The sequence below is a fragment of the Podarcis vaucheri genome (genome assembly GCF_965113315.1).
Source record: "Podarcis vaucheri genome assembly, chromosome: 14".
Lineage (NCBI taxonomy): Eukaryota > Metazoa > Chordata > Lepidosauria > Squamata > Lacertidae > Podarcis > Podarcis vaucheri.
Window position 1 is genome coordinate 53,916,992 of NC_138752.1, and position 27,822 is coordinate 53,944,813.

The 27,822-nt window shown below is 49.6% G+C and overlaps 1 protein-coding gene across 1 annotated transcript in view; it reads left to right on the top strand.

The window, feature by feature from the left end:
• SLC29A4 (solute carrier family 29 member 4) overlaps positions 1-21,979 on the top strand; it is a 28,758-nt gene extending 6,779 nt beyond the window's left edge. The window contains exons 2-11 of the mRNA XM_082199775.1: positions 4,482-4,656; positions 6,897-7,028; positions 8,006-8,119; positions 10,896-11,024; positions 12,897-12,971; positions 16,718-16,986; positions 17,343-17,484; positions 18,313-18,500; positions 19,430-19,670; positions 21,712-21,979. Of these exons, the coding sequence (XP_082055901.1) occupies positions 4,494-4,656; positions 6,897-7,028; positions 8,006-8,119; positions 10,896-11,024; positions 12,897-12,971; positions 16,718-16,986; positions 17,343-17,484; positions 18,313-18,500; positions 19,430-19,670; positions 21,712-21,854 (1,596 nt within the window). The 5' untranslated portion in view covers positions 4,482-4,493 and the 3' untranslated portion in view covers positions 21,855-21,979. The remainder of the gene's footprint in view (positions 1-4,481; positions 4,657-6,896; positions 7,029-8,005; positions 8,120-10,895; positions 11,025-12,896; positions 12,972-16,717; positions 16,987-17,342; positions 17,485-18,312; positions 18,501-19,429; positions 19,671-21,711) is intronic.
• The last annotated feature ends 5,843 nt before the right edge of the window (positions 21,980-27,822 follow it).

Here is a 27,822-nt window from a genome sequence, read left to right on the forward strand (position 1 = left end):
AAGTGATTCCGCAACCTGATTGGCCTACAGGAGAATCCCAGAATTAGCCAATCATGTGGGGCCCATTGTGTAAATAATGTATATAAAGCAGACGTTTTGGGGAAACTTGCATTCCTTGCCACTATGAGCTGAATAAAGAGCATGAAATCCACACTCGACTCCAAGCATATTTCAGCATGGGCTGGTTCACTCCAGTGGAGATCCTTCCGTGGGCTGGCTCGCGCCCGTGCCTGTGATTTCTGGCATCTGCATCTGCGCAGATGCGATTTCCGGCACCGTGAAAGCGAAGGGGTGGCTCGTGGGCTGGTTAAACGACCCCCGTAGGCCGCTTGTGGCCCATGGGCCCTAGGTTGCTGACCCCTGGCATAAGCTCTGATGGGCTTGGAGCCCAACAGGACAGGCTTAAGACTTGATGCCTCCAATTAAAAAAACAAAAACAAATCAATCTTTCCATATCTTGTCTTTCATTCACTTGTTTCCCTGACCTCCTCACACCTCCCCTTTTTTGTATTCCAGTTCAGTAAGTTACCGTATTTTTCGCTCTATAACACGCACCCGACCTAACATGCACGTAGTTTTTAAAGGAGGAAAATCCGTAGGCATGCCACCCGTAGGCATACCCTCCATAACACGCACAGACATTTCCCCTTACTTTTTAGGAGGAAAAAAGTGAGTGTTATGGTGCAAAAAATACGGCAATTCAGCAAATCCTTTCCCTCTTTGTTTTTATCTTAGACCTTTGTCTTAATATGTAATAACTGTATATTCTCATCTGTTAGCAGTCCATTTTTACATACTCCTTGTAGCATTACTACTAAAAAACCCCTTAGCTTCATTCCAACATCATTCTAACATTCATTAATTTTACAGTATTTCTGTAGATAGTCTTTAAATTTCTTCCAATCTTCCTCCACCAACTCGTCTCCCTGGTCTCGGATTCTGCCAGTCATTTCCGCCAGTTCCATGTAGTCCATCACCTTCATCTGCCATTCTTCCCTGGTGGGTAAATCTTGTGTGTTTCTTTTCTTTTCTTATTATTACTATTGTGACTTCTTTTTTATTTTTGAAACTCTAATAAATATCTAATAATAATAATAATAATAATAATAATAATAATAATAATAATAAAGACTTGATGCCTCCATAAACGTTTTGGTCTTTAAAGTGCCAAGGAACTGCAGTCTTCTTCTTGTCACAAGAGATTAACATGGCTACCCCTCTGGATTATTATTTTTTAAAACCCATTTGGTAAAACGACTCTTTTTGAAAGTGCAAAACTGCGGCGGGGAAGAGTGGGGGCAGCTGCTTGGTGACATGACGGGGGGGGGGTCAGTCAATCAGTTCTGAACCGCCCTGAGATGTTGTGTGAACCGTTCCTGAGATCCACGGGCACAGGGCGGGATACAAATTTAATAAATAAATAAATTTAATAACAAATAGGTAGCTTACACAGCTGGCTTCTGCTTCAGGCTACCAGAACCTCTTGCTTTCTCCAAAGCTCAGACTTTTGGGGACAGGTACATTCTGTCCTTCCAGGACAGCTTGGCTGAAATATCAGGGCAGAACAGGTGTGATAAGACGTGCCAGATTTTTCACGCCAACCAGGAGCAGTGCTAGGGGTTTGACATCCCACCCACCATACCCATTTCCAGGGCTGTGCCCGTGAAATGCGCCTGGTTCATGCCTGCGATATCTGTGTGTCCGCCACCCTCCCGGCCATTATTCTGCTGCGTCTGATCTCAAACTGGGCAGCGGAGAATCGGCTCCAGCCTCAGATTGGAATCGAGGATAACCAAAGGGAGTTTGTCAAACGTGTCCGCGGAACAAAACACATCCCAGTTGCCTGAATATTGACAACGAGCGTTAGATAACAGGTTTTAAAATAGGGTTGTAATATAAAAAGCAAACAGCCCCACACCTCTTTTGCGGTTGCTGTGTATGGAAATCATTTCCTGTCTGGCCTTATCTTGGTTACAGCTTTTCTTTTTATTTTCCTATCGAGGATTTGCAGGCAGCAATCTCTCTCTCTCCCCCCCCCCCCGCCTTTCTTAATACTGGCTGTTTGTGTGCTTTTATTCTTCAGCTGAAGGGAGTTAACGTGGGGTTAATTAAGCACATCCAGGAAAAAGCGCAGAGAACATCTGTACTCCTTCCTAGCGACAGCTGAGGCTGTAAAAAAACAACAACCAAGGCTGCTTTTCTGGTAGAGACCAGCAACGCTTGCTAGATAAGGTAGAGAAAGAGGCTTGCCTGACGCTCCCGCTTTCTGATAGATGAAATAAATTTGTTACCTAATACAGATTTTTAAAAAGCATTGAGGTAAGGAGCCTTTGATAGCCCTCTCCTCCTCCATGAATTTGCCCAGTCGTCTTCTAAAGCCATCCAAGTTGGTGGCCATCACTCCTGTGGCAGGGAGTTCCACAGTCTCCATAGTTCCGCTTAGACTTTCTTTTATCTCTCCTGAATCTCCCGACATTCAGCTCCGTGCCCACAAGTTTGAGGGAGGAAAGCTTTTCTCTATCCGCTGGTCCACGCACTTTGCACCCACCCGGACGCTTTTTTACGCTTTTTTTACAAGGCTGCAGAAAAGTAGTGCAAATCTCACGCCAAAACGCTACTTGCATTTATAGTTGTGTAAATGGTGCAGTTTTTGCATCTGTGATCTGCATAACAGGCCTGTTCGGACTGGCCTTGGAGAGAGCCAAGGAACTACATATGGACGCTCCTAACCAGGGGTCAGCAAACGTTTTCAGCAGGGGGACGGTCCACTGTCCCTCAGACCTTGTGGGGGGGGCCAGACTATATTTTGAAAAAATAATAATGAACGAATTCCTGTGCCCCACAAATAATCCAAAGATGCATTCTAAATAAAAGGACACATTTGACTCATGTAAAAACACACCGATTCCTGGACCGTCCACGGGCCGGATTGAGAAGGCGATTGGACCGCATCTGGCCCACGGGCCTTAGGTTGCCTACCCATGCTCTTAACTCATAAAACTATGGAACTCACTGCCTCTGGAATCAGGGATGGCCACCAACTTGGATGTCTTCAGAAGAGGATTTGACAAATTCATGGAGAAAGCAGGCTATCGGTGGCTTTTAGTCACAACGACTGTGTTCTGCCTCCACGGTCAGAGGCAGCAATGCTTTTGAATCCCAGTTGCTGGAAGACACAGGAGGGTAGAGTTGCTCTTGTGTTCAATTCCTGCTTGCATGCTTCCCGGTTAGGACACCTGGTTGGCCACTGTGCGCAGTGCCAGCTTACGGTCCCACTCTCTTGGGGGCCCCAAAAAAATTTAAAGGGAAAAGACTGGATGCACCGTATTTTGCGCTCTATAAGATGCAGCAGACCACAAGACGCATCTAGTTTTTGGAGGAGGAAAACAAGAAAAAAAATATTCTGAATCCGAGAAGCCAGAAAAGCAAGAGGGATCGCGGCGCAGAGAAAGCAGCAATCCCTCTTGCTGTTCTGGCTTCTGGGATAGCTGCGCAGCCTGCATTCGCTCCATAAGACGCACACACACATTCCCCCTTACTTTTTAGGAGGGGAAAAGTGAGTCTTGTAGAGCAAAAAATACGGTATATTTCCAAAAGATAAGATAAAAAACAAATAAAATAAAATCTACATAGAGCAACAATGTTTTGTGTTGTGTAGGCTCCTATGATGTAAATCATGGGCCCTGCCTGCTAGCCTGCTCCCTAAAATATCACTGGTTTGCTCTTTTCTATAATAATAATAATAATAATAATAATAATAATAATTTATTATTTATACCTCGCCCATCTGGCTGGGTTTCCCCAGCCACTCTGGGGCAGCTTCCAACAAAGTATTAGAATACAGTGGTCTGTTATACATTAAAAGCTTTCATAAACAGGGCTGCCTTCAGATGTCTTCTAAAAGTCAGATAGTTGTTCATTTCCTTGACATCTGATGGGAGGGTGTTCCACAGGGCGGGCGCCACCACCGAGAAGGCCCTCTGCCTCGTTCCCTGTAACCTCACTTCTCACAGGGAGGGAACCGCCAGAAAGCCCTTGGCACTGGACCTCAGCGTCCGGGCAGAATGATGGGGGTGGAGACGCTCCTTCGGGTATATTGGGCCAAGATCGTTTAGGGCTTTCAAGGTCAGCACCAACACTTTGAACTGTGCTCGGAAACGTCCTGGGAACCAATGCAGGTCTTTCAGGACCAGAGTTATGTGGTCCCGGCGGCCGCTCCCAGTCACCAGTCTAGCTGCCGCATTCTGGATTAGTTGTAGTTTCCAGGTCACCTTCAAAGGTAGCCCCACGTAGAGCGCATTGCAGTAGTCCAAGCAGGAGATAACCAGCACATGCACCACTCTGGCGAGACAGTCCACGGGCTGTCAATTGCTGCCCCAAGTGCAACTGAGCAGCTCAGTGATTTGCAAGGTGTGTTGGGGTCACATTGCCCGCCTTGCTGTCTCTACTTCTGCTCTCGTATTCTCTCTCCCCACGCATAGGGCCAACCAGCCATGGGTTCCGTGGGGGGCGAGCACTTCAAGGACCTCAGCCCCGTGGTGACTCCCGAGGGGAACGTGGTGATGAGCTTCAGCTTCGACAGCTACCAGCTGGAGGAAGAGGAGCTTCAGGCCAAAGGCTGCCAGGCCAAAGGAGTCCTCACCTTCATGGAACCAGGTAAGAGCCCCGGATGTCGTTTCCATGCAGGGTGTCGTGGGTCGTGATCAAACTCCTTACCTTATGCAGTTGGCTTTGCTTCCTCAATAATGTCCACTTTTGCAAACTCCAAACGCTTTGGACCACAAGGAGGCCCCTGTAATAATAATAAAAATAATAATAATAATAATAATAATAATAATAATAATAATAATAATAATAATATATCCCTCCCATCTGGCTGGGTTTCCCCAGCCATTCTGGGTGTCTCCCAACATAATAATAATAATAATAATAATAATAATAATAATAATAATAATACAGTCATACCTTGGGTTGAAGTTGCTTCAGGTTGAGCGTTTTTGGGTTGCACTCCGCGGCAACCCGGAAGTAACAGAACATATTAATTCCAGGTTTCGCCGCTCGCACATGTGCAGACGGTCAAAATGACGTCACGCGCATGCGCAGAAGCGGCGAATCGCAACCCACAATCGTGAGTTGCATTTGCTTCAGGATGCGAACGGGGCTCCGGAACGGATCCCGTTTGTATCCAGAGGTACCACTGTAGTGCGATCAAAACATCTGGAGGGCCATACGGTCGCCGCACATGCGCAGTCCGTACGGATGTTGCGCGTGCGTCACCAGGTGGTTTGCCCCCCCTCGGTGTCCCGCCACAGGTGCCTGAGAGGGTTCCTCCACCACTGTAACAGGGTTGTCCAAAAACTTGTGATGAAAAATTTGCCACCTTTGTATATTTCCCAAAAGGAGACGTGGGTCTCCCTTGCCTGGCACTGTAAAGTCACGTTTTGCTGTGGATCCAGACCACTTTGCTCCTCTCAGGCCGGGATGAAGGAAACCACACTCCCCAGCTCAGCCTTAGAGCCAAGCGCAGGATAGTGGTTTTTTGTTTTCTCCCAGGAAACTGTGACCCGCAGCCCAGATTTGCTCTTGGTTTACTGATGGTGGTTTCTTGGAGCAAAACGAAGCACAAACCTTGGTTTGGTTGTAGAAAACTTAGCCAGGGATTGTGATTTGCTTCTTCTGGGTGATGCTAAACCACATAACTCCGGTACAGCGTGACCAACGGATTTTGCATTTCCTCTGTTTGTTGGACTCTGTTAATCTCTCTGCATATACGCTGGTCTTTCCACGCTCCGTGATATGTGATTTGGAGACGTTGCACAGCTAAGATCTGGTATTTGAGCACCTCCTGAGTATCCGCCGAAAGGTTGCAATTTGCTGAATGGAATTTAATCAGACTGGTATTTATCGTCTTGAGCGTGCATCATTCCCTCAGGCGCTAGATACGCTGCAAGAGCCTGCCGCTTCCGAACATTAATGCCAGCATCTTAAAAATTAAAAGCAGAGAGGGGTGGTTAAATCCCCTTTCCAAGCTGGAATGAGTTTTCTGCTCTGGAACGTCTTCCGTTTTTATCCTCTGGGAGCCCATGAACAGAGATTTATACCCCTGCCTTCTTCATAACAGCTCCAATCCTGTGCACGCTTACTCAGGAGAAGGCCCAGTGAGCAGAGTAGGCGTTATTTGTGAGCAGGGTTGCAATGTTTAGTTGGCTGAACGAATTAAATATTTTATTGTGACGGCACCTGCACACTGTACAGTGGTACCTTGGTTTTCAAGCGTCTCGGAAGCTGAACGTTTCGGAACCCGAACGCCAAAAACCTGGAAGTAATTGCTTCTGTTTTCGAATGCACCTCGGAAATCGAACGGCTTCCGCTGTGTGTTTCTCAATTTTTTCAACTGAACTTGCAGCCAGACCTTTGCGCCTTGGTTTTCAAATGTTTCAGAAGTCAAACGCTCTTCCAGAGTGGATTACATTCAAAAACCACTATACTCTTTTCGGCACCTGCAAAAAAACATCCCTGCTTGGGCAAGCCTACCCAGGTATCCAGAATGCTGGTGTGTGTTTTTTGTTTATTGCTGGCTTTCCATTTTTGAATGCATTGTTTTTACGAATCATTTAATTGCCCTATTCTCTTTGTGAGCTGCTTTGAGGTTTTCTTCACTATAAACGCCACAAAATAAATAAACGTAGCCTCTTGCTCACCATTTCTCCAAACTAAAAAAAGCTCCAGACGTTGCGACGTTTTCTCATTATCGCTCCATCCTTTTGATAATTTTGGGTGCCCTTTTCTGAACCCCTTTTTCCAACTCTGCAACTTCCCTTTTGAGGTGAAGCGACCTTTTCTAGGTCTCCCGCAATCACGTCACTCTCGTTTTCTCTCTTCTTTCCTGGCTATAGTCTGCGAAGACCCTGAGCCCCAGGACCGCTACCATGGGATTTACTTCGCCATGCTGCTAGCAGGGGTTGGTTTCCTCTTGCCTTACAATAGCTTTATCACAGACGTGGACTATCTCCATCACAAATACCCAGGTACTGTTTCCTCAATATTTCAGAAGAACATTCTGGAAGGTCCAAAAATTCAAGTTTAGGCCAGTCATTCCATCCCCAGGCATTCAACACTCCTTCAGATATATTCCCCCTCCCTCCTTTCCTTCTTAAGTATTTTTATTTAATTCTACCCATATTATCCAAATAACAAAACATGAGACAAACACGTGAAAACTAAACCGAATCGTTCCAGGCTGGCGTGGGACGTTAACATTTACAAAAAGAAGTTCTAAAGCTGCTAAGATCGTATATGAGACGAGTTCTTTTGACTATTGGTATCATCGAGACGATGCAGCGACAATAGTATTATTTATTCTTGTTTATTCAATTTATATACCGCCCTTTATCAAAAGATCCCAACATTAGAAACACATCACAGAACATCAATGATAAAAACATAATAAGAAATGTAGTACAAAAACATACTGATAGCCAGCCTAATAATAAAGAAATCATCCCGAGAAATATGCCAGAGGAAATATGCCCCTCCTCCAGCTGTGTGCTAGTGGGCAGAGACAAAAGGGTTTATGGGATGTAGGATTTCAGTTTGGATGATGTAAGCAAGGAAAATTGATAGTATTATTAGTTTCTATTGTAATATTTATTGTTTCTTTAAAAACTAAATGCCAAAAACCTTGCAGTGATATCAGTGTGTTGAAGCTGAAATCACCAGGTGCGAAAACACTCAAAGCTCCATGGAGATAATTTGAGGAGGTCCATCTGATGGGTGGACTTCATAGCTGTCAACTTTTCCCTTTTCTCGTGAGGAATCCTATTCCGCAATAAGGGAATTTCCCTTTAAGAAAGGAAAACGTTGACAGCTATGATGGAGTTGCTCCCGTCTTGCTTCTGGTTTGAAGGCAGAGCTGGCAGCCAAGAGAAAGCAAATCTCTGGCACCTGGGGCCTGTATCCTGAAAGCTTATTTTGCCCTCCTTGCTGCCTTCCTCTCCTTCTGCAGGGACCTCTATCGTGTTTGATATGAGCCTTACCTACATCTTGGTCGCTTTGGCAGCCGTCATCCTCAACAACGCGCTGGTGGAAATGTTGAGCCTCCACACCAGGATCGCGGTGGGTAAGTCTGGCCACGCAAAGCTCATGTTAGGCTTACCGCTAATGCAGTGAACCTCTGTGCACAGCTTTCTTCCGTTTGTCAACATCTTCCTTTAAAAGCGCAGATCTCGGGAAAGATGTAGGCCATGTTTCGCCAACCTCGAGCGCTCCGAGGGCTCAGCTACATTAGTTAAAAAACAGCATTTTGAATGTGTTATAAACATGCAACACTAGATGCCAAAAAAAAAAAGATTCTTTGTGATTTTCCATTGTGGTTCCCCCCCCTTTTGTTATAACAATTTAATTTCTGACATTTATAGCACTTTTCCCCCAGTGTGTAAATCCACTCCAAGTGTTTTGTACTACAAATCACATCAGTCCCAGCCAGATGTTTTGTAGTCCAGAACATCTGGGGGCACCAGGTTAGGGAGAATGCATGCAGCCTCCTAGATGATGATGCAGATGTTGATGATGATGATAAGTGTGTGTGTGTGTGTGTATGTGTGTGTGTGTGTGTGTGTGTACACACACACACACACACACACACACACACATATATATACACACTGCCCATTTGACTGGGTTGCCCCAGCCACTCAGAACAGCTTCCAGCAAAATATAATCTGGTTGACATCCATCTGCCTCAGGAGACAATGGAGGAGTGTGCCTTTGAGGGTGAGGTCAAGCTGTTGGACAATTGCAGCGCCTGCTGCAGCTGTAGAGACCGATAGGGGAGAGACATGTTTTGTTGCAGCCGGGGCAGATGTAGGCGTACGGTTGCGCTGATTCAGATGCACCAAGGTGTTTCTTCTCTCTGTGCTCCTCCCAGCGGTCATTCCTCCTCAGGTCACTTCTGTGGATCCAGGAGTTGTGGTTGTCTGCAAGGGAATCCCACACAGCAGGGTTGATGTCGCCAGCCTTCATGTCATGCTTATAGACATTTTTGTAACACAGAGTTGGTCTGCCAACAGGCCTGGTACCTGAAGCCAGCTCCCCATGGAGCGTGTCCTTGAGGATCCTGCCCCCTTTATTATTTAAATTTATATGCTGCTGTTCCATATAAATATGCTCAAAGCAGCTCACAACAGAACAGTATTAAAAGCACAACTTTTAGTAAAAAGAACGTATTCTGCTGATAGTCCCATGAAGAACCTATTCCAGTAGTGCTGCCTTCAGATGTTCTTGTTCAGATGTCCTTCCATTCTGTGGACCAGACCAAGCCAGTGTAGAGGTCATTGAGACAGGGGTGCAAACATGCTGGGAATGTGGACTTGGGAGAGTGCATTGTTGCCAAAATTTTAGGGGAGAAAGAAAGAGGCGAGGCAGCTGCTAAGTGGGAGGGATTTCCATCCCATAATCCCAGTTCTAGTTCAGGATTTACATCATCACCATCATTGTTATTATTTTACAGTGGTACCTTGGTTTTCAAACTTAATCCATTCCGGAAGTCCGTTCCAAAACCAAAGCATTCCAAAACCAAGGCGCAATTTCCCATAGAAAGTAGTTCAAAATGGATTAATCCGTTCCAGACTAAAAACAAACCCTAAAACAGCAATTTAACATGAAATTTACTATCTAACGAGACCATTGACCCATAAAATGAAAGCAATAAACAATGTACTGTAGTCACACAATCAATCAGTAGCTGAACGGGGTTCCACACAGTCACAAAAACAAACAAAAAAGAGCTGCAAAAATAAAACCGCAAAATAAATAGCAAAAACAGACAGACCTGAGCATAACACTCAAGACGGAAGTGTGGCACTCAAAACGGAGCACGTTCGGCTTCCGAAAAAAGTTCACGAACCGGAACACTTACTTCTGGGTTTGCCGTGTGTGGGTTCCAAGTTGTTTGAATACCAAGGCGTTTGAGAACCAAGGGACCACTGTACTTATCTTGCAAAAAACTCAAAGCAATTTACTCCAAGAAACAAGCACATATCTTCAAACCAAATAAAGCATGCCACCCACTCAAGCCAAAAGCCTTGCCAAAAAAGGAAATGTTTTTCCTGGCACCTAAATAAATGTAACAATGGTCCCAGGCCAGCCTTTCTGGGGAGAGCATATTCCGCAAGCTGGGAGCCACCACCAAAAAGGCCCCGTTCTCATGTTTCCACCCTCCGGACCACCCAGGGAACGAAGAAGGGCCTCAGGGGATGGACGCAGTGTCTGGGTCAGTTTGTAGGGTTTCAGAGAATGTGGTTGGCTTGCAGCTTGAAGTCAAGTCAAGTAACCTTTATTGGCATCACATAAGAACATTCAGAATAGATAGGCCAGTGTGATCTCGTCGCCACCCCAACGGCACAGTCACCCGCCAAAGGGCAGAAGGGGCAAGCAATCCACCTCATCTCTGTGGGTTTACAGCAAGGGCAGGATCCTGTAGCATAGTTCGGCGACAAAAAAATCAAATAGAGGAATTTAGCTACTGCCTTTGTGAACTCCTGGTCTCTCTCCTGTAATTAGAAGCGCATGACCTCAGTCTCTGGTTTCCATGTTGGGATACATAGATGGTCTAGAAACTGTTGGCAGAGATCATCATACATTTTACATTTAAAGGTCATGTGAGCTGGAGTTTCCACCAGGTGGGCATCGCATGGGCAGATCCTATCTCCTTCTGCCAAACCCGCAAACCTACCCCAAAGGAGGTTAGAAGGATTAGACTTGAACCTAGCCAGCAAAAAAGCCCTTCTTTCTTGCGGATTAAACAAAAATTGTAAATAATTAAGTTCCTGCGTTGCAGCTTGAAGCTCCGGGCACTTCCTGCTGAGAAATGATTCCCACCCCCTTCTCTGTTCCAGGGTACCTGTTTGCCTTGGGTCCCCTCCTCTTCGTCAGCATCTGTGACGTCTGGCTGGACCTCTTCACCCAGGCGCAAGCTTACGCCATCAACCTCATTGCCGTGGGCGTGGTGGCCTTTGGTTGCACAGGTAGGCGGGGGGCGGGCAGTGGGCAGCCAGCCTCAGAATGGACACAATAATCATAATTTATTATTTCTACCCTGCCCATCCGGTTGGGTTTCCCTAGCCACTCTGGGCGGCTCCCAACAGATTAAAAACAGAATAAAACACCAAACATTAAAAAATTTCCTAAATAGGGGCTGCTTTCAGATGTCTTCTAAAAGTCAGATAGTTGTTTATTTCCTTGACATCTGGTGGGAGGGTGTTCCACATGGCAGGCGCCACCACCGAGAAGGCCCTCTGCCTAGTTCCCTGTAACCTCGCTTCTCACAGGGAAGGAACTGCCAGAAGGCCCTCAGAGCTGGACCTCAGTGTCTGGGCTGAACGATGGGGGTGGAGACTGTTAGAATCATCCTACTCTTGTGTAGAACCCTGGTAGAAACACATGCCTGACTGGCATGTTCTCTCCCTCCTGGTCGATCGTTTGGGAGCTTCAAAAGCTTTCTTCAGCCTGAACATCACAGCAGCTGATACCAAAAGGCATCAGTACACTTACGATCCTGCAGAGTATTTGCAGTTTGTGTAACAGAACTCAGTAGCTCAGCATTTTGGCTAATCGACTTTATTTACATATAATACACTTGGAGCATTCTGACTTAGCTCCTTCCTCTTCCTCATCAGACAGCAAAGAGAGAGAAAAACAAAGGACAATAGTCCCACTTCACGGAACACAATAATACCAAAACAGCCTGTCTGCATCACTTCCCACTCTGTGGAATGAAAACATATACCGTCATGTGATAGACAACAATCCCATGACTGCAAAGACGGAGCAAGGATCCTAACTCCTTCGGGTATACTGGGCTCTGGCCGTTTCCCCTCCTCTTTCATTGCTTTAGCTGAGATTCCTGCCTTGCAGAGGGTTGGATTAGATGACCCTTGGGGTCTCTCCCAATTCTACGATTCCACAATTCTGCCATTTTCCTCCCTGAATTCCTCTACTTCCTGTAGACACAGCCCAGATCAAAGGCAGGACTTAAGTGTCACAAAACGAATCCAGAAAGCCGTTTCTGGAATAAGTCTGGATTCAAGCTTGAACTTGCTGGCAGCTTTCTCCAACCCAGTTCCCTCAAGATTTGTGGAATTCTGCTCCCATCAGCCCCAGGCGGCCAAGCCATTGCTGTCCAAAAACAGCTGGAAGCCACTAGGCTGGGAAGGCTGACAGAATAGCCGTGCTCCTAATCTATGGTTACCAGAAGTCCCCGGTTCCCGGGGACAGTCCCTGGATTTGCAAATCTGTCCCCGGAATGTCCCCAGATTTGCAAATCTGTCCCCATAAAACGTTGCAGCGGCAGCCTCAGCAGCCAGTCTGGTAGCGCAGTTGGCTCTGGCTGGCTTCAGGAGCTGCTTGCTGCCATGGCCCCACCATTTTTCCTCGCCGAAAGTCCCCATATGATGTGTTGCACACAAGACACATCATATGGGGACTTCTGGGAGGCAAACTGGCGGTTGCCACTGCAGTGAGCAGTAGGCAGCAAGCAGCTCCTGAAGCCAGCCAGAGCCAACTGCACTACCAGGCTGGTTCCAGGCGGCTGACTGCCGCTGCTGCTGCCACTGCTGATGGAGAACCGGGGACGTCCGGTGGTACAGATCTCCTGCCCCCTTCCCCCTTTGCTTTGACTGATTGGGGGAGGCTCGGGAGTTGCGGGCGGCCGGCTGTTGCCCAGTTTTTAAAAAACTCTGCACATTTATGTTTCACAGTCCGCACTACTGACTCCCTGTTGCTACTCAGCTTCAAAAAAAAAAATTTAAAAAAAATGTCCGCGGATTCATTGAAAAAAAATCTGGTAATCATATCCTAATCCTTTCTTCTGTCTGTCTGTCTGTCTCTCTCCTCTTAAGTGCAGCAATCCAGCTTTTATGGCTACACCGGGATGTTACCAAAGCGCTACACCCAGGGGGTGATGACCGGCGAGAGTGAGTATTGCCCAAAATCCAAACCCCCATTTTTTAGTTGTTTTCACTTATTTACCATATTGGCCCAAATATAAGCCGCACTTTTCTCCCCCCCCCCAAAAAAAAATCCAACCGTGAAAAGTTAAAGTGAGGCTTAAATTCACGACCTTATAAAAATGGGCTTTTATGATATCGCTGCTGAAACAGACGTGCGGTAAAACAGAACAGAAAACTGTTTTGTTGCTGATTTGCAAGCTCGAGACTGTTCCTCTGCCATTTGCGGGTGTGGGTGCCTGCGGAATTGTAGCAACTGAATAGCGATTTGTGATTTTAGCAATTGTACGGCAGCTTTTGCGGGCTTGCAAGATCAAAGGCTTAAATTGGCTCGGAGTTACAATTCTACAAACTGCAGCGATTCTCGGACTGTAACCCAATTTTAAGGGAGCGGCTTGTATTCGGGTACTGTCTTCCCCCCACCCTGAATTTTAAAGGTGCGGCTAATTTGCGGGTGCAGCCTATATCCAGGCCAATACGGTATATAAGAAGCAAGAATCAATATTCAACAATCCATCTGTCAGGGACTGTTTATCTGTGATTCCTGCATGGCAAGGGGGTTGGAATAGATGACCGTTGAAGTTGACAAGCAATCATTTGAAGTACTTATTTTAATAGTGTTTGTGAATGTAAACGCATGGCCACTCCAGGGGAGAAATTGCCAACACAGTGCCCACTCCAGGTGCCCTCCATCCCTGATCATGGGATCTGTTCAGCCACTGTGAAATCAGGATGCTGGACTGGATCAGCCATTGGCCCCACACAGGAGCCTCTCCTTGTGATCTTATGTCAGCCGTGCTGCCGTCATCAGGTGAGGAAGGAGATCTGAAGTCCTGTTTCTTCAGGGCCAGCTCTGTGTCTGGATATCGAGATCTCCTGATGATGCTTTTCTTAAACCAGCGGTTCTCCACCTGTGCGTCCCCAGATGTTGTTGGACTACAACTCCCATCACCCCTAGCTAGCAAGGCCAGAGCTCAGGGATAATGGGAGTTGTAGTCCAACAACATCTGGGGACCCACAGGTGGAGAACTGCTGTCTTAAAACGATTGTGCAGGGAGGGCTGGGAAACAGCCCAGGTGTGTTTGTGTGCAGGTGAAATCCTTCCCTGATCAAAATCACTCTTCCTCGCTCCCAATAATAATAATAATAATAATAATAATAATAATAATACTTTATTTATATGTCACCCATTCAACTGGCTTTCCCCAGCCACTCTGGGCGGCTCCCAACAACGACAACAAACAGTAAAAACACAATACAACTTCACACACTCAAAACTTCCCTGCTTTTTGTGGGGGGCAAATGCCTTCCCCCAGGGAGGAACTAGAATGGTAAGTGCTCTTCTTACCATGAACAATGAGTTACTAGAGGAGAAGGAATTGGTATTTTCCTCTGTTGCACTTCTGTAGGTATGTGACTGTAGATTCCTAGATTTCTCTCATACAGAGAAGCTGCCGCTGGAGATGCCATTGATTTCCGTGGGCAGTAAATGCTCCTCAGTAGTGCAGTATTAATCTGACTAATAATGAGCTTGAACTGGAAGATTAATCAACCGAAACTCCGGAGAAGAGGGGAAGGTGGTTAGATTTCTGCAGCAGGCTGCTAGGAAACCTGCCGTTTCTCTGTCTCTCGAGGGAGGTCGTCTTACGGGGCTGGTTCTTGAGAGCGCCACAGCCCTGCGGCAGAAGAGTCAACCTCTGAGCCCAGCTGACCCAAATTTTGGCCCCAAGGAAATCTAGATTCTGGGGCTGCGGTTAAATAAGGCAAACCCAGCAGATTGGGAAGAGGACGTTCCTGGCTTTGAGGCATTTTGTAATTTGTAAATGGAATAGAATACTGGTCTGTTTCCAGGCACAATTCAAAAGGCTGGCTGTGGCCTATAAAGCTCTGCGCTGCTTATGTCCAGGCTGTCAGAAAGACCATGGTTTCCCAAACGTGACCCTCCAGCTGTTTTTGGACTACAACTCCCATCATTCCTAGCTAGCGGGAGCAGTGCTCAGGGATGATGGGAATTGTAACCCCAAATCAACTGGAGACCAAGTTTGAGAAACCCTGAGGAGGACTATCTTCCGTCATGCACCCGACACCCTCAGAGGACCACTTGGTGGGGTGGTGGGAGAGGGCCTCCTCGGTGGTGGCTCCTCCCAGGCAACTTTGGAACTCTCTGCCTAGGGAAGCCAGACTTGCCATCCTTCTGCCAGCAGGTGAAGACCATATTGTTCCAACTGGCTTTGGGGAACTGACTGCTTTCAGGAAAGCCCTGGTGCTGTGCTATTTTAATAGATCAATTCAGACACTGAGAGATTGTATTAATGTTTAATTATTTTAAATGATTGCGGGTCTGGTCCCCCCCCCATGTTTTTGGCTGTTTTTGTCTTATCTTTGAGTCCCTGCCAGAGAAAAAGGTGTGGTATTATTATTATTATTAAAGGTAAGGATGCTAGCAAAGGTAAAGTTAAAGAAGCCCCTGCCCATTAGGTCCAGTCGTGACCGACTCTGGGATTGCGGCGCTCATCTCGCTTTACTGGCCAAGGGAGCTGGTGTTTGTCCACAGACAGTTTTTCCAGGTCATGTGGCCAGCATGACTAAGCCGCTTCTGGCGAACCAGAGCAGCACACGGAAACGTCGTTTACCTTCCTGCCAGAGTGGTACCTATTTATCTACTTGCACTTTGACGTGCTTTCGAACTGCTAGGTTGGCAGGAGCAGGGACCGAGCAACGGGAGCTCACCCCGTCGCGGGGATTTGAACCACCGACCTTCTGATCAGCAAGCCCTAGGCTCTGTGGTTTAGACCACAGCGCCACCCGCATCCCAAGGATGCTAGTACAGAGGCCAAATACAAGTGTTTTTGCACATGCATGTAATAATAATAATAATAATATCTTTGGAACGTAACCCCTGTGCAAGATGCGACCATATTGAAGTCTTAAAGTCGGAGGTTTCTGCAGCACAGATGAGGCTCATGGAAAGGGTGTCACACAGAGGAGGGAGAAAGGTTGTTTTCTGCTGCTCCAGAGAAGCGGACACGGAGCAATGGATCCAAACTACAAGAAAGAAGATTCCACCTAAACATTAGGAATCTTGCATTTGACTGCACCAGTGGATTACGTCCCACACTGTGGAGTTGGAAGGGACCCTGAGGGTCATCCAGTCCAACCCCCTGCTTGGCAGTAATCGGGGTCTGGGTGTTGTTCGGTTGTTTCTGTTTTTATTTTCATTGTGTACAGTGGACCCTCTGGATACGAATTTAATTTGTTCCGGGGGCCTGTGCACACCCTGAAAAATCTGTATCCAGAGGCGCCGGGTTTGCCGCTTTCGCAACCCGAAATTGCGAAACGTAACCCAAGGGTCTACTGTACAGTCATACCTCATGTTACATTTGCTTCAGGTTGCGCGTTTTCAGGTTGTGTCCTGTGGTGACCAGGAAGTACCGGAAAGGGTTACTTCTGGGTTTCATCGCTTGCGCATGCGCAGACACACAAACTGACATCACGCGCATGCGCAGAAGCAGCAAATCGCGACCCGCGGGTTGCGTTATTTTCAGGTTGCGAACGGGCCTCCGGAACAGATCCTGTTCACAAACAGAGGTACCACTGTATTTGTGTTTTTATATTGTAACTTTATCCTGTGAGACCTGAGGGTATAGGGCGGCATATAAATTTAGTAACAGCAATAATAATAACCTCCCGCTTTTCTGCTCTCGCTTCCTCAGGCACCGCCGGGGTCATCATTTCGCTGAGCCGCATCTTCACCAAACTCCTCCTGTCGGACGAGAAAGAGAACACCATCATCTTCTTCTTCATCTCCATCACCCTCGAGCTCCTCTGCTTCATCCTCCACCTCCTGGTGAAGCGGACGCACTTTGTGAAGTACTACACGGCCCGCTCTCGGGACAGGGGGGCCCCCGAGTGCAGGGGGGCTGGCGGCCACGGCTCCGGGTACAGGGTCCACCACGACGTCACGGCCGAAGACATCCGATTTGTAAGTGGCCCCTTCCCCGTGCAAAGTGAGCCCACGTGTTGGGCAGGGGGTGTCAGGATAGAACCACTTTTTCTCTATCGCATTTGAAAATTCAGATTATTTTAAAACAGCCGTGTCTTGAGCAAATAATTAAAATAGACAGCGCGTATATGATACCGAGCGACAGAATAATCTGGCCACAATAAGGGAATTTTGCCCATGGTATGATTATTTCCCACCTAACCATTTCTACGTCTCTCTCTCTGTGAATATTGAATTAAAGACCTTGGTAAGCCGTGAGGGAGGGGGGGGGTCAGATTCCCTGCAGCCTGACCGGTGGCTGAGGCTGGTTGATTCCTCCCCTTTTGCTCTCTCAGGAGAATCGGCCGGGCGGGCAGGAGGCCTCCCCCCCAGAAGCCTTTGGGCAGGAGGGGGAGCTGGCTGGCGGCGGCGGAGGCACCTATGTGAGATTTGACGTCCCTCGGGCCAAATTTCAGAGGAGCTGGCCGAGCTTCAGAGGTAAGGGCGAGGGGTCCCTCCCAGGGGCGTCGCAAGGGGTGTGGGGGGGTGCGGTCCGCCCCGGGTGTCAGGCCTGGGAGGGGTGACAAAATCTCCCCGGGCGGATCGGCGTGGCGGTGCTCGCACTCCCGGCGGGCAGATTTTTGGGATTGGCGCAGTTGTTGGCGCGAAAATACATCCGCTGATAGTGCAAATATGCCCAGCGATCAGTCTGGCACCCCCCCCCACGGCAGACAGCATTTGAACCCCCCCCCCATGGGAGGCTCTCGCATCCCCGGCCGGCAGTTTCATATGATCGGCGGTTGGATTTTCTTGCTTGGTGGGCAGCGCTGGGTAACCTTTGGGCAACCTTCCCTAAAAAAAGCTCAACTGAAAAAAGCTCAACAATAACTCTGGACAACGTTCCCAAAAATTGCAATGATGTGTGTGTGGGGGGGGGGTGTGACAAAAAAAATATATTGCACCAGGTACCACCTGACCTTGCTACGCCTCTGATCCCTCCAGTGGCGTAGCGTGGGTTGTCAGCACCCGGGGCAAGGCAAGTGATTTGCGCCCCCTAACCCGTGGATTTGTGCCCCCTGTCCCTAACCCCCAGATGTTGTGCTCGGTGTGCCCGGCCCCCCCTGCACCCCCCACACTACGCCTCTGATCCCTCCTGGGGAGAAAGGTGCCCAAGACTTTTGTGGGTTCAGCCGCTGCCTGGCCTTTCCCCACGATGTTGTTCCCTGCTGTGGAAACCCCTGTCTGCCCCTTTGTGAAAAGGATGCAAACTCCCCAGTCCCAGTCACACCGCGACCCCCCATCTCCTTTGCCACCCCTCCTTTGCAGACATGATGCTCCACCGATACATCGTCTCGAGAGTCATCTGGGCGTACATGCTCTCCATCGCGATGACGTACTTCATCACGCTGTGCCTCTTCCCCGGACTGGAGTCAGAAATCCGGAACTGCACCCTCGGCGAGTGGCTTCCCATTCTCATCATGGCCATCTTCAACCTCTCCGACTTTGTGGGCAAGGTAGGAACTGGCTGCCCCCCCCATCCGAAGTAGGTACCCAGCGCCCCACTGAGAAGAGGGATTTTGAGTTAATTTATTCCAGACATTAGCAAACTCTGGCCCTCCAGATGTTTGGGACTACAGTTCCCATCATCCCTGACCACTGGTCCTGTTAGCTAGGGATGATGGGAATTGTAGTCCCAAACATCTGGAGGGCCAGAGTTTGCCTATGCCTGATTTATTTACTCCATTCATACGCCACCTTTTTCTCCAAGTAAAAACATAATAGAAAAAAACCCAATTTAAAATACAGGTTAAAATGCAGCTTCATTTTTAAAGGAGCCCATAGATCAAAATCGTAAGGGGAGGGAAACATAAGGGTCAGACTGAGTCCAAACCAAAGGCCAGGCGGAACAGCTCTCTCTTGCAGGCCCTGCGGAAAGATGTCAAGTCCCGCAGGGCCCTAGTCTCTTGTGACAGAGTGTTCCACCAAGTCGGGGCCAGTACTGAAAAGGCCCTGGCCGTAGTTGAGACCAATCTAACCACCTTGCGACCTGGGACCTCCAAAACGTTGTCATTTGTGGACCGCAAGATCCTCCACGGGGCAGACCAGGAGAGGTGGTCCCATAGGTATGAGGGTCCTAGGTCGTATAGGGCTTTAAAGGTCAAAACCAGCACCTTAAACCTGACCCTGTACTCCACCGGGAACCAGTGCAGTTGGTAAAGCACTGGATGAATGTGATCCCGTGGCAAGGACCCTGTAAGGAGCCTCGCCGCAGCATTCTGCACCCGCTGGAGTTTCTGGATCAGTCTCAAGGGCAGCCTGCGTAGAGCAAGTTAGAGTAGTCAAGCCTGGAGGTGACCGTCGTGTGGATCACTGTGGCCAGATCGGGGTGAGAAAGGGAAGGGACCAACTGCTTAATATGCCACCTTCCTCTTTGCCCTTCCAGATCCTGGCTGCCTTGCCTTACGACTGGAGGGGCACACACCTCCTCATCTATTCCTGCCTGAGGGTCGTCTTCATCCCGCTCTTCATCATGTGCGTCTACCCCAGTGGGAAGCCCACCTTCGGCCACCCCGCCTGGCCGTGCATCTTCTCCCTCCTGATGGGCATCACCAACGGCTACTTTGGCAGCGTGCCCATGATCCTGGCAGCAGGCAAAGTGAGCCCCGAGCAGCGGGAGCTGGCAGGTAAGCGAGGGGGGGTCATCGTGGAGGAAGGGGCTGGCAGAGTATCCGCAGGGCCTTGCAGAGCCAGGCAGAGGCACGGGCCAGGTAGATAATGTGCCCCCCCCTTTTTAAGCATGGGGATAACTGAAGTCTTATAAATAAGTATATAAATAATTTTCACAAAAGTTATGCTGACAAATAATTTTATTTCAAGGCTTGAACCGTATCTGCATATAAAGACAAGATGGAAAATATAGATATACAATAGTGCTTTCTAAAAATACACAGGGGAAAGGATTGTTTTATGTATTTACATTTAAAAATGCTTTCCTAGCTTTCTTTTCTGCAAATTCTTGAATTCTATGTACCGTGGTTTTTGCTCTATAAGATGCACCAGAGACGCACCTAGTTTAAGAGGAGGAGAGCAAGGAAAAAAATGTTCTCTCCCTCTGTGCTCAGCGCCTTTCCAGCAAAGCGGGAGGAGAAACGGAAGGGGCTCCATTTCTCCTCCTGCTTTGCTGAAGGGGCGCTGCGCAGAGAGGGAAAGCTGTTATCCCTGAAGGCAGGAGAGCAAGAGGGATCGAACCCTCTTGCTCTCCTGGCGTCAGCGAAAGCTGCGCAGCCTGCATTCGCTCCATAAGACACACACACATTTCTCCTTACTTTTTAGGAGGGGGAAAGTGCGTCTTATATATGGTACTCCTCGGGTGTAGGTAATATTCCTGGCCTAGTCAACAAAATTTTAAACAAATGGCCACATCTTCATCAATTTTTCACATTATTTTTTTTTAAAAATAGCGATAAGAAAGCCAACACACTTATCTTTAAGGTACGTGTGGTTTTAATTTTTGGCAAACAAGATTTCAAACAAAAACTCACCAACTTTTAACAGCATGAAAAACATGGTCCACCGCATAGGCGCCGACTCCATGGGGCTTGAGGGGGCCCGAGCCCCCTCAAAAATTCGTTTGGGGGGCTCCGCCCCCCCAATAATCTCCGGCGCCCCTCCAGCAGAGCGCCATCGCCACCGCTCCCCCAGCCCAAAATGCACAGGGTCGGGCTGCATGCCTCCTGCCCTCCCTCCCGGGCAAAAGCTCCACCCAATTTCCTTCGGAGCTGATTAATAGGCGCAGCACGCTCTCCCCTATTCGCTCACGAGGAGGCGGCGCCACTTTATTTGCATATTCATGAGCTTATTTATTATTCATGAGCTTTCCCGGGGCCCCCCAATATTTTTTGTAAGTCCGCGTCCCTGGTCCACCGTCATGTTTGCGGCACTCTGGCTGCTGGAGCCTCGGTCGCCTCCAAACACCCGGCGCCCATTCTGCGCTCCTCTGCGGAGCCAATCGCAGGCCCCGCCCTGGACGCTGGGGAAGCTTTTCTCTCGCGCTGCCAGCCAGGGCCCCAAGGAATCTGCCCACCACCACCGCCTCCTTTGTGCCTCCGTGTTCTCCCCCGTGCATCTCCTGCGATTGTGAATATGCTGACCGAGGCCCCTTTTGGAATCGGAGGTCAGGGCCGAGTGGCCCATATGCCCCCCCCCTCTGGGCCTGAGTATCCACAAAGGGAAGATTCGCACCTGGGTCCCATTGCACCGGCACTCATCTCGCTTTACTGGCTGAGGGAACCGGCTTACAGCTTCCAGGTCATGTGGCCAGCATGACTAAGCCACTTCTGGCAAACCAGAGCAGCGCATGGAAATGCCGTTTACCTTCCCGCCAGAGTGGTACCTATTTATCTACTTGCACTTTGATGTGCTTTCGAACTGCCAGGTGGGCAGGAGCTGGGACTGAGCAACGGGAGCTCACCCCGTCGCGGGGATTCGAACTGCCGACCTTCTGATCGGCAAGCCCTAGGCCCTGTGGTTTAACCCACAGCGCCATCCGCATCCCAAGAACCAAGGTACCACTGTAATCATAATTTTTATCGGTTTTTTGGCTGGCCATCCGTCAGGGAGATTTTAGCTGTGACTCCTGCATTGCCCAGGGCTAGACTAGATGACTCTTGGGGTGCTGCCCTGTTTAACCCTTTGCCCTCCTTGTCTCCCTTCCCTCCTTCCCAGGTAACACCATGACCGTCTCTTACATGTCGGGCTTGACTCTGGGCTCGGCCGTGGCCTATTTCGCTTACAGCCTCACGAGCCTGTCCCACAGCACCTGCTTCCGCACCGAGACCTACAACAGCTCCATCACGCCAGGGTACTGAGAGGAGGCTCCCCCCAGGGTCGCCTCCACTCCCTCCTCCGACTGGCAGGGTCCCAGGCAAGGTGGGGGGGGGGAGAGAGAGGAGGGGTCTCCCACGAGGCTGCCGTTCTGCAGGAGCAGCTGCCGCTGGACCGTGTTAGGAAACGCAAAGCGACCATCTTCCTCACTCTGGCTGAGAAGGGGAAGGACCAGGAGCAGGGAAGCTCTTCTCCACAAGGCTTCTTGGAATTGGGAAGGGACCCTCAGGGGTCATCCATCCCAACCCCCTACAGTGCAGGAGCTGGAACTGAAGAGTCCCTGACAAGCGGCCATCCAAAAGAAAACCTCCACAGAAACAGAGTCCACTGCCTTCTGAGGAACTCCATTCCAGTGCCAATCAGCTCTTACTGTTCGGTGCAGGATAATTCCCCCAGGGGCCAGATCCCTGCTCCCATCTGGCCCCTTTCCTCGGGGGAAACACCTCCCACCCCGATGCAAGTTCTCCTGCCACCCTTGAGAGGTGGGACCCCTGACGAGTGCTGCCGCTCGCTGGGCTTGGGGGCGGCCCGGCTTCTGTGAATTTGTGGGGAAGGGGATTCAGAAAGGGTTCGGCTTTGTCCCAAAGTGGGGAGGGGTATGGCTTTGTCCCCCCTGACTTTGGAGGGGGCTTCGACTGGGGTGGAGGCAGGAACCCCGAGACAGCTTGTTCACACACCAGCCTTTCCTCCCTGAAGCCGATTGGTCCCGTCGTCGTAAATTCTGTCCTGTCGTGAGACTTGTCCAATCGAAATTAAAATAGGCACACTGCTTTTACGTTGCAGAGGAGAGTAAGTGTGTGGTTTGGCTTTGTCTGGATCACACTGCGCAAGGCTGCAGGGGAGCGGTTTTTTCAATTTGAAAAATATTCAGTTCAGAATCAACAGCTCCCTTCACATAGAAAGCTAGCATGTTGAAGGGCCTAGACGGGTCTTCTCCCTGACTTGCTACCGGTGCAATTTTTCTAGAAAAAGAAGTGCTGGAACTCACCCCTGTTCTCTTAGAATGGCAATGGTGCCAACCCAAGAGGGGCTGGAACTGAGTTCCAGGGAGTTCTGGGTGAAAAAAGGCCTTACTTGCTACCTTTCTAAGTGCAGGGCAGTTATGCGAAAACTGAGAATTCAAACAGGAGATTTCCCACCTCCGCAAGTTTCTAAAGCAGAGACTGCCCTGCCGGAAGTATAAATTGGCTGTTATCTCTCGGGGGCCAGAAAGGTCGCATGGATAAATTATCTGGTCCTAAGAGTTTTAGGAATCTTTACTCCAAAGTATTAAGGGATGGGAGAAGCAAGCTAGTGGTTCTGTATCTCCGCCATGCCTTTTTATTGAGGAAGCAAACCAGCTAAACCCCAAAAACCTTCTGATCCTGCACCCAGGTGGACAGTTTTATTCCCAAGGCCTCTTCTGTCCTAGTTGCAGACCCCTCTCCATTGGGCTGTCTCCAAAATGAGCTTGCCTGAAGCAGAGATGGACGAGATGTATCTCTGCACAAGTCAGGATGGGTCTCCTTGCTTTGTAGAAGCACCAAACCTGTATCTCTGGGTGCAGTGCCATCGTGATGGCGGACAGCCTCTCAAGCCAGCTAGCTGCTAATAGCGGCTTGCTTTTCGCACCGAGAATGTCCAAGATGCAGATTGCCTTCAGCAATTGTCTTGGACATCTGGGGAAACCCCTCCCAATAACTGCAGACGGAAAAAGGGGTGTGTGTGTGTACGGGGAGGGTTGCTCGGATATGATGTGGAGAGGAAAATGGCGGGTGGGGAAGGGTGCCGGAAGGGAAGCACCCCTTCCCTCCCGCCCTCAAGCTGTATCCTCCCCTCGGCTGTTTTGCAGCCGTTTCGTCCACTAGGCTCCCACATTTCTGTGTCTTCTGCCAAAGGTCTGTTTTTGTCTCTTTCTCCCACATGTGCAACCACCCCTCTCCCTGGCCCCCAAAGTCCCGCTGTCAGCCTCATTTCTGCACTCGGTGTGGCACTGGTTTTGCTAATCCGGTTAGCGTGGCACACCCTCATTGAAGTGCTGCAACCTGGACGCCGTTGCCAGGTCCCCCCTCGCACCCAGCTATGTGTGTCTCTTGTTCAACACAGCCAGCCCTCCGTGGCCTGCACCCATGAGAGCCACGGGCCGGGCCACAGAACAGGTTCTTTGAGGAGGGCAGGGCGTTGTGAAGTCTTGTGTGCGTGTGGCGTGTGCATGTGTGTTTGCTGACAAATAAAACTGTTGGGTTGGGTATGTCCCCCCTAAAGAAAACGCACGTGCAGTTCAGTTTTTCTGTCTCGAGGAGGGTTGGTGGAGCATAAAACTGGGGGTGCACAGACTTCGTTCTTCCTGCAGAGGTGCCCTCAACACGTGGGAAGTGGGGATTTGAACCCTGGTGTCGCCCACATCTGACACTCTAAGCACTACTCCTCTGTGTGCAAACAGCAACAACAATTTTATTATTTATATCCCGCCCATCTGGACCAACGATCCCCGTGCATTTCAAAGGCTCCTGTTGATTTCCACCACCACCTAAGATTAATCTCCAGCCATGTTTCTTTTCTGCAACCAGACACCTGTGTGTTTAGTTGATTCCCCCCAACCAGCCCCACTGCAGCTCTTGAAACAAATAAACGAAAAGGAGGAGGACCCAGGCATTGCTTGCAGGACTGCTGGTCTGATCCAGACATTTTCATTTTCATGGTGAAAGGTCATTGCACAGTGGTAGAGCAGACAGGACTGGCAAAGACCTCTGCCAGAAAGAAGCGTCCCGGTTGCTCCTTTTAGGATTCGGGCAAGGGGCAAGACACCTGCTCTGGGGGCAGTAAAGGGCCCACGGCTGCCCCTTGCCAGCACAGGCGGTTGGGTCTTGCAGGGAAGGGAGTGAGGCAGGATAATTAGAGAGCCATCAACAGAAAAGTGATTCTGAGCACCATGGGGCAGTAGCCTGACTCGGCCCCGAAAGTGGATTTTGTAAGTTAACCACAGGAGGCTTGGCTGGATGTTGGACAGGTCATGTCGATGCCAAGGGGCTGGGGGGCAGGGACCTTGTGACCTTCCAGATCCAGCCAGCCATGCTGAGGGGGCCTGGCAGGACTCCCACGACATTGGGACGTCCGCAGGTTCCTTGTCCCTGTGTGAGAAGGCAGTTTGGGATTGAACAGAAGGCCTGCAGCTCAGCGGCAGAGGGTCTTCCTTGCAAGCAGGTCGCAGGTAGGGTTGGGAGAGACTGATACCTGAAATCCTGCCAGTCAGTGCTGAGCTCGATGGACTATGTGGGTCTGTATAAAGCTTTCTATGTTCCAATAAACCACTCGGCCTGCATCTGAATATGCAGCCCCAAGTATGCATGCAGGTGGATGCAGTGCAGAGAAACAAAAAAATACATGTGCATTTTATCTGCAAGTGCCCTGGAAAGGAGCAGGCAAGGCAAGGCAAAAGTTGTGCAAATTACACATCAGACTGGCCTGCAAGGAAGAATGGAGGAGGCTGTGGCCCTTTAGCCACCAGATGGCGACGTTGCAGGCACCCATAGCCTAGTGTCTCCTAGTGGGTGCGCTTGGGAAGAAGGCGTTGGGAACTGGGAACTTAGCCGCCGCCACTCGAAGCTTGCTCAGCTGGCAGAGGAGAAAAGTCTGCTGTGGGTGTGGGGCAAAGGACTTCATACAGGTGTGTGGATTCAGAAGCAGCTCCCCACCTGCCTAGCAGGGCTGGGCCTCCACCACACAGCTGTGCCAGCGGGCACTGCAGCTGGAAGACACACCTTGGCATAATGTACTCACTGATGATTCTGGTTCACTCTTCCTGTTTTGGTACTGTGATGTTTCTTGCCAAAGCGGCAGAGCTTATGGCTGTCCCTTTAAAGATCAGGCGATGGTATACGATACCCTTCGCACCTAACCCCAAACCCAAACTTGTGATGTTTCTAAAAGATTGACAAATGGGGTGGTTGTTTTTGGCTGGGGCAGGGCACACACACCAAAGGAAGACCAAAGTTTGGGGCGTGCTTTTCAGCAGGACAAAAAAGTTCTGCCTGAATTTGCAGAGATCCATAAAGAGACTATTCTTGAACTGCTAAAATACACATGAGAATAGTAAGTGAACTGTTTATCAAACAGATTTCTTACTCTCCATATATCTATCAAATTTAACATTTGAGCCAATTCAAAGAAAGGCTTTGGTAATCTAAGGCAGGGCAAAATTAAATCACCTCTGTAATAAAAGAGAGTAATTATTTACAAACCCTAAGCTCCTGGGGCATATATATAAACATTTAAAGAAAACTGGAATCTCCCCCCCCCCCAATAAGGTATGTCCTAAAAAGAGACACTTGAAATGTCAAAGGCTATCAAGAGGTGTGTCTTCTGCCTTCTCCAGAAGCTGTGCAATGAAGGCACCAGGCACTCCTCTGTGAGAAGGCAGTCCCACAATTCAGGGGCCACCACAGAGAAGGCCTTCTCCCCTTCGCCCCCCCCAAGCCTTTGAGGATGGAGGAACAACCAAGAGGGCCCCCTCTGCCAATCTCAGCACCCGAGAAGGTCTGTAGGGAAGCAGGCAACCTTGAAGGTCTTTGGGGTGTGAGTCCTTCAGGGCTTCTGACATCAGCACCTTGAATTGGGCCCAGAAACAAACTGGCAACCAGGGCAGCTGTTTGAAAATGGGGGATATATGGACTGTAAAGGGAAGCCCAGACAGATTTATGGGACCAGTCAAAGCTTCCATGTTGTCCTCCAGGGCAGCCCCACATTGAGCTCATTGCATTATTGTAATCTGAAAGGTTATAGGAGCAATTTCAGGATAGGGTGAATTTCAAGGTGGGGGGTATTCGCTGCCCCCTGCCAGCTCCTTCCTCCGAACACCTTTTATTCCCCAGGATGATGATGATGATACAGCCTTTTGAGAGTTGTGGCATATTTTGGCCAACTAAAGACAGTGGGAAGGAGGTAGGAAACCTGTGCTGGGCCCGGGAGTAACCCGAGCAACGCGGTCCAGGTCCGGTCCCGAATCCAAGGGTTCTGTGAGGAGCCAGTCCGACAGGGCCAAGGCAGGACACGAGGCAGGAAACCAGGCGAGGTCAGGCACAGGATCACAGGCAGATTCTGGCAAACAGCAATCTTGCTCCCACAACCTGGGGCAGGGTCCAGCAGCCTTTTATCTTTGTCGGGGTAACGGCCAGTCCTGATCCCCCGGTGACTCACCTCCCTGTCTTGCCCGAAGGCGAGCACTCCTCCTGCGAGTACTCAGGTCTCTCCTTCTCTCAGACCTCAGTCTCTGCTGCTCGGGAGACGTTGGTGGGTGACTAGACCCAGAGGCCGCCTCAGCCTCCCCTGACCCAAACGGTAGTGGAGCAGCTGCAAGTGATGGCCCAGCTGGAGGCAACGAGGTCATCCCCGCATCTGGAGCCAGGGCAGGCTCAGGCCCCTGACTCGGCCCAGATGGTGCTTGTTGCAGGGGAACCTGTGCAGACTGAAACTCTTCAGGATCAGGCCCCAGACCAGGTTCAGATGCCGCCTGAGGTCAAGGATCCCATGTAGACTGAGACTCGTCTGGCTCCGAGTCCCAGGCCATCACATTGCCTTTTGCATCTCTCCTTGAAATTTCCTTTCGCCCCTCCAAATAGCCAACATTACCCCCACTCCCAGCCTGGCTTCCCCACTTAGAAAAAGGGGGTCGCTGCACAAAACAAGGTGGCGTTGCCCCAGTGGGCTGGATTGTGAACAGATGCAGCAGGCAGCTTGCAGCAGACATGGTGTGGCTCTAATGCTCATGCCGGGAGCACATTTTGCGGGAACTGCCAAGGTGAACTGTGGGGTTTCTCCACACACACACACCCACTGTGGAGAGGTGGCGTTTATTCCTTGCTTCCAGGCTGCTTGGCTCATTTGCGCCGTAACCCTTAGTGGGGTGGGTGGAGGTATGGGGGGAAGCAGGCTGAGGGCCAGCCAGGCCTCTGAACACAACAGCCCCAGTCCAGG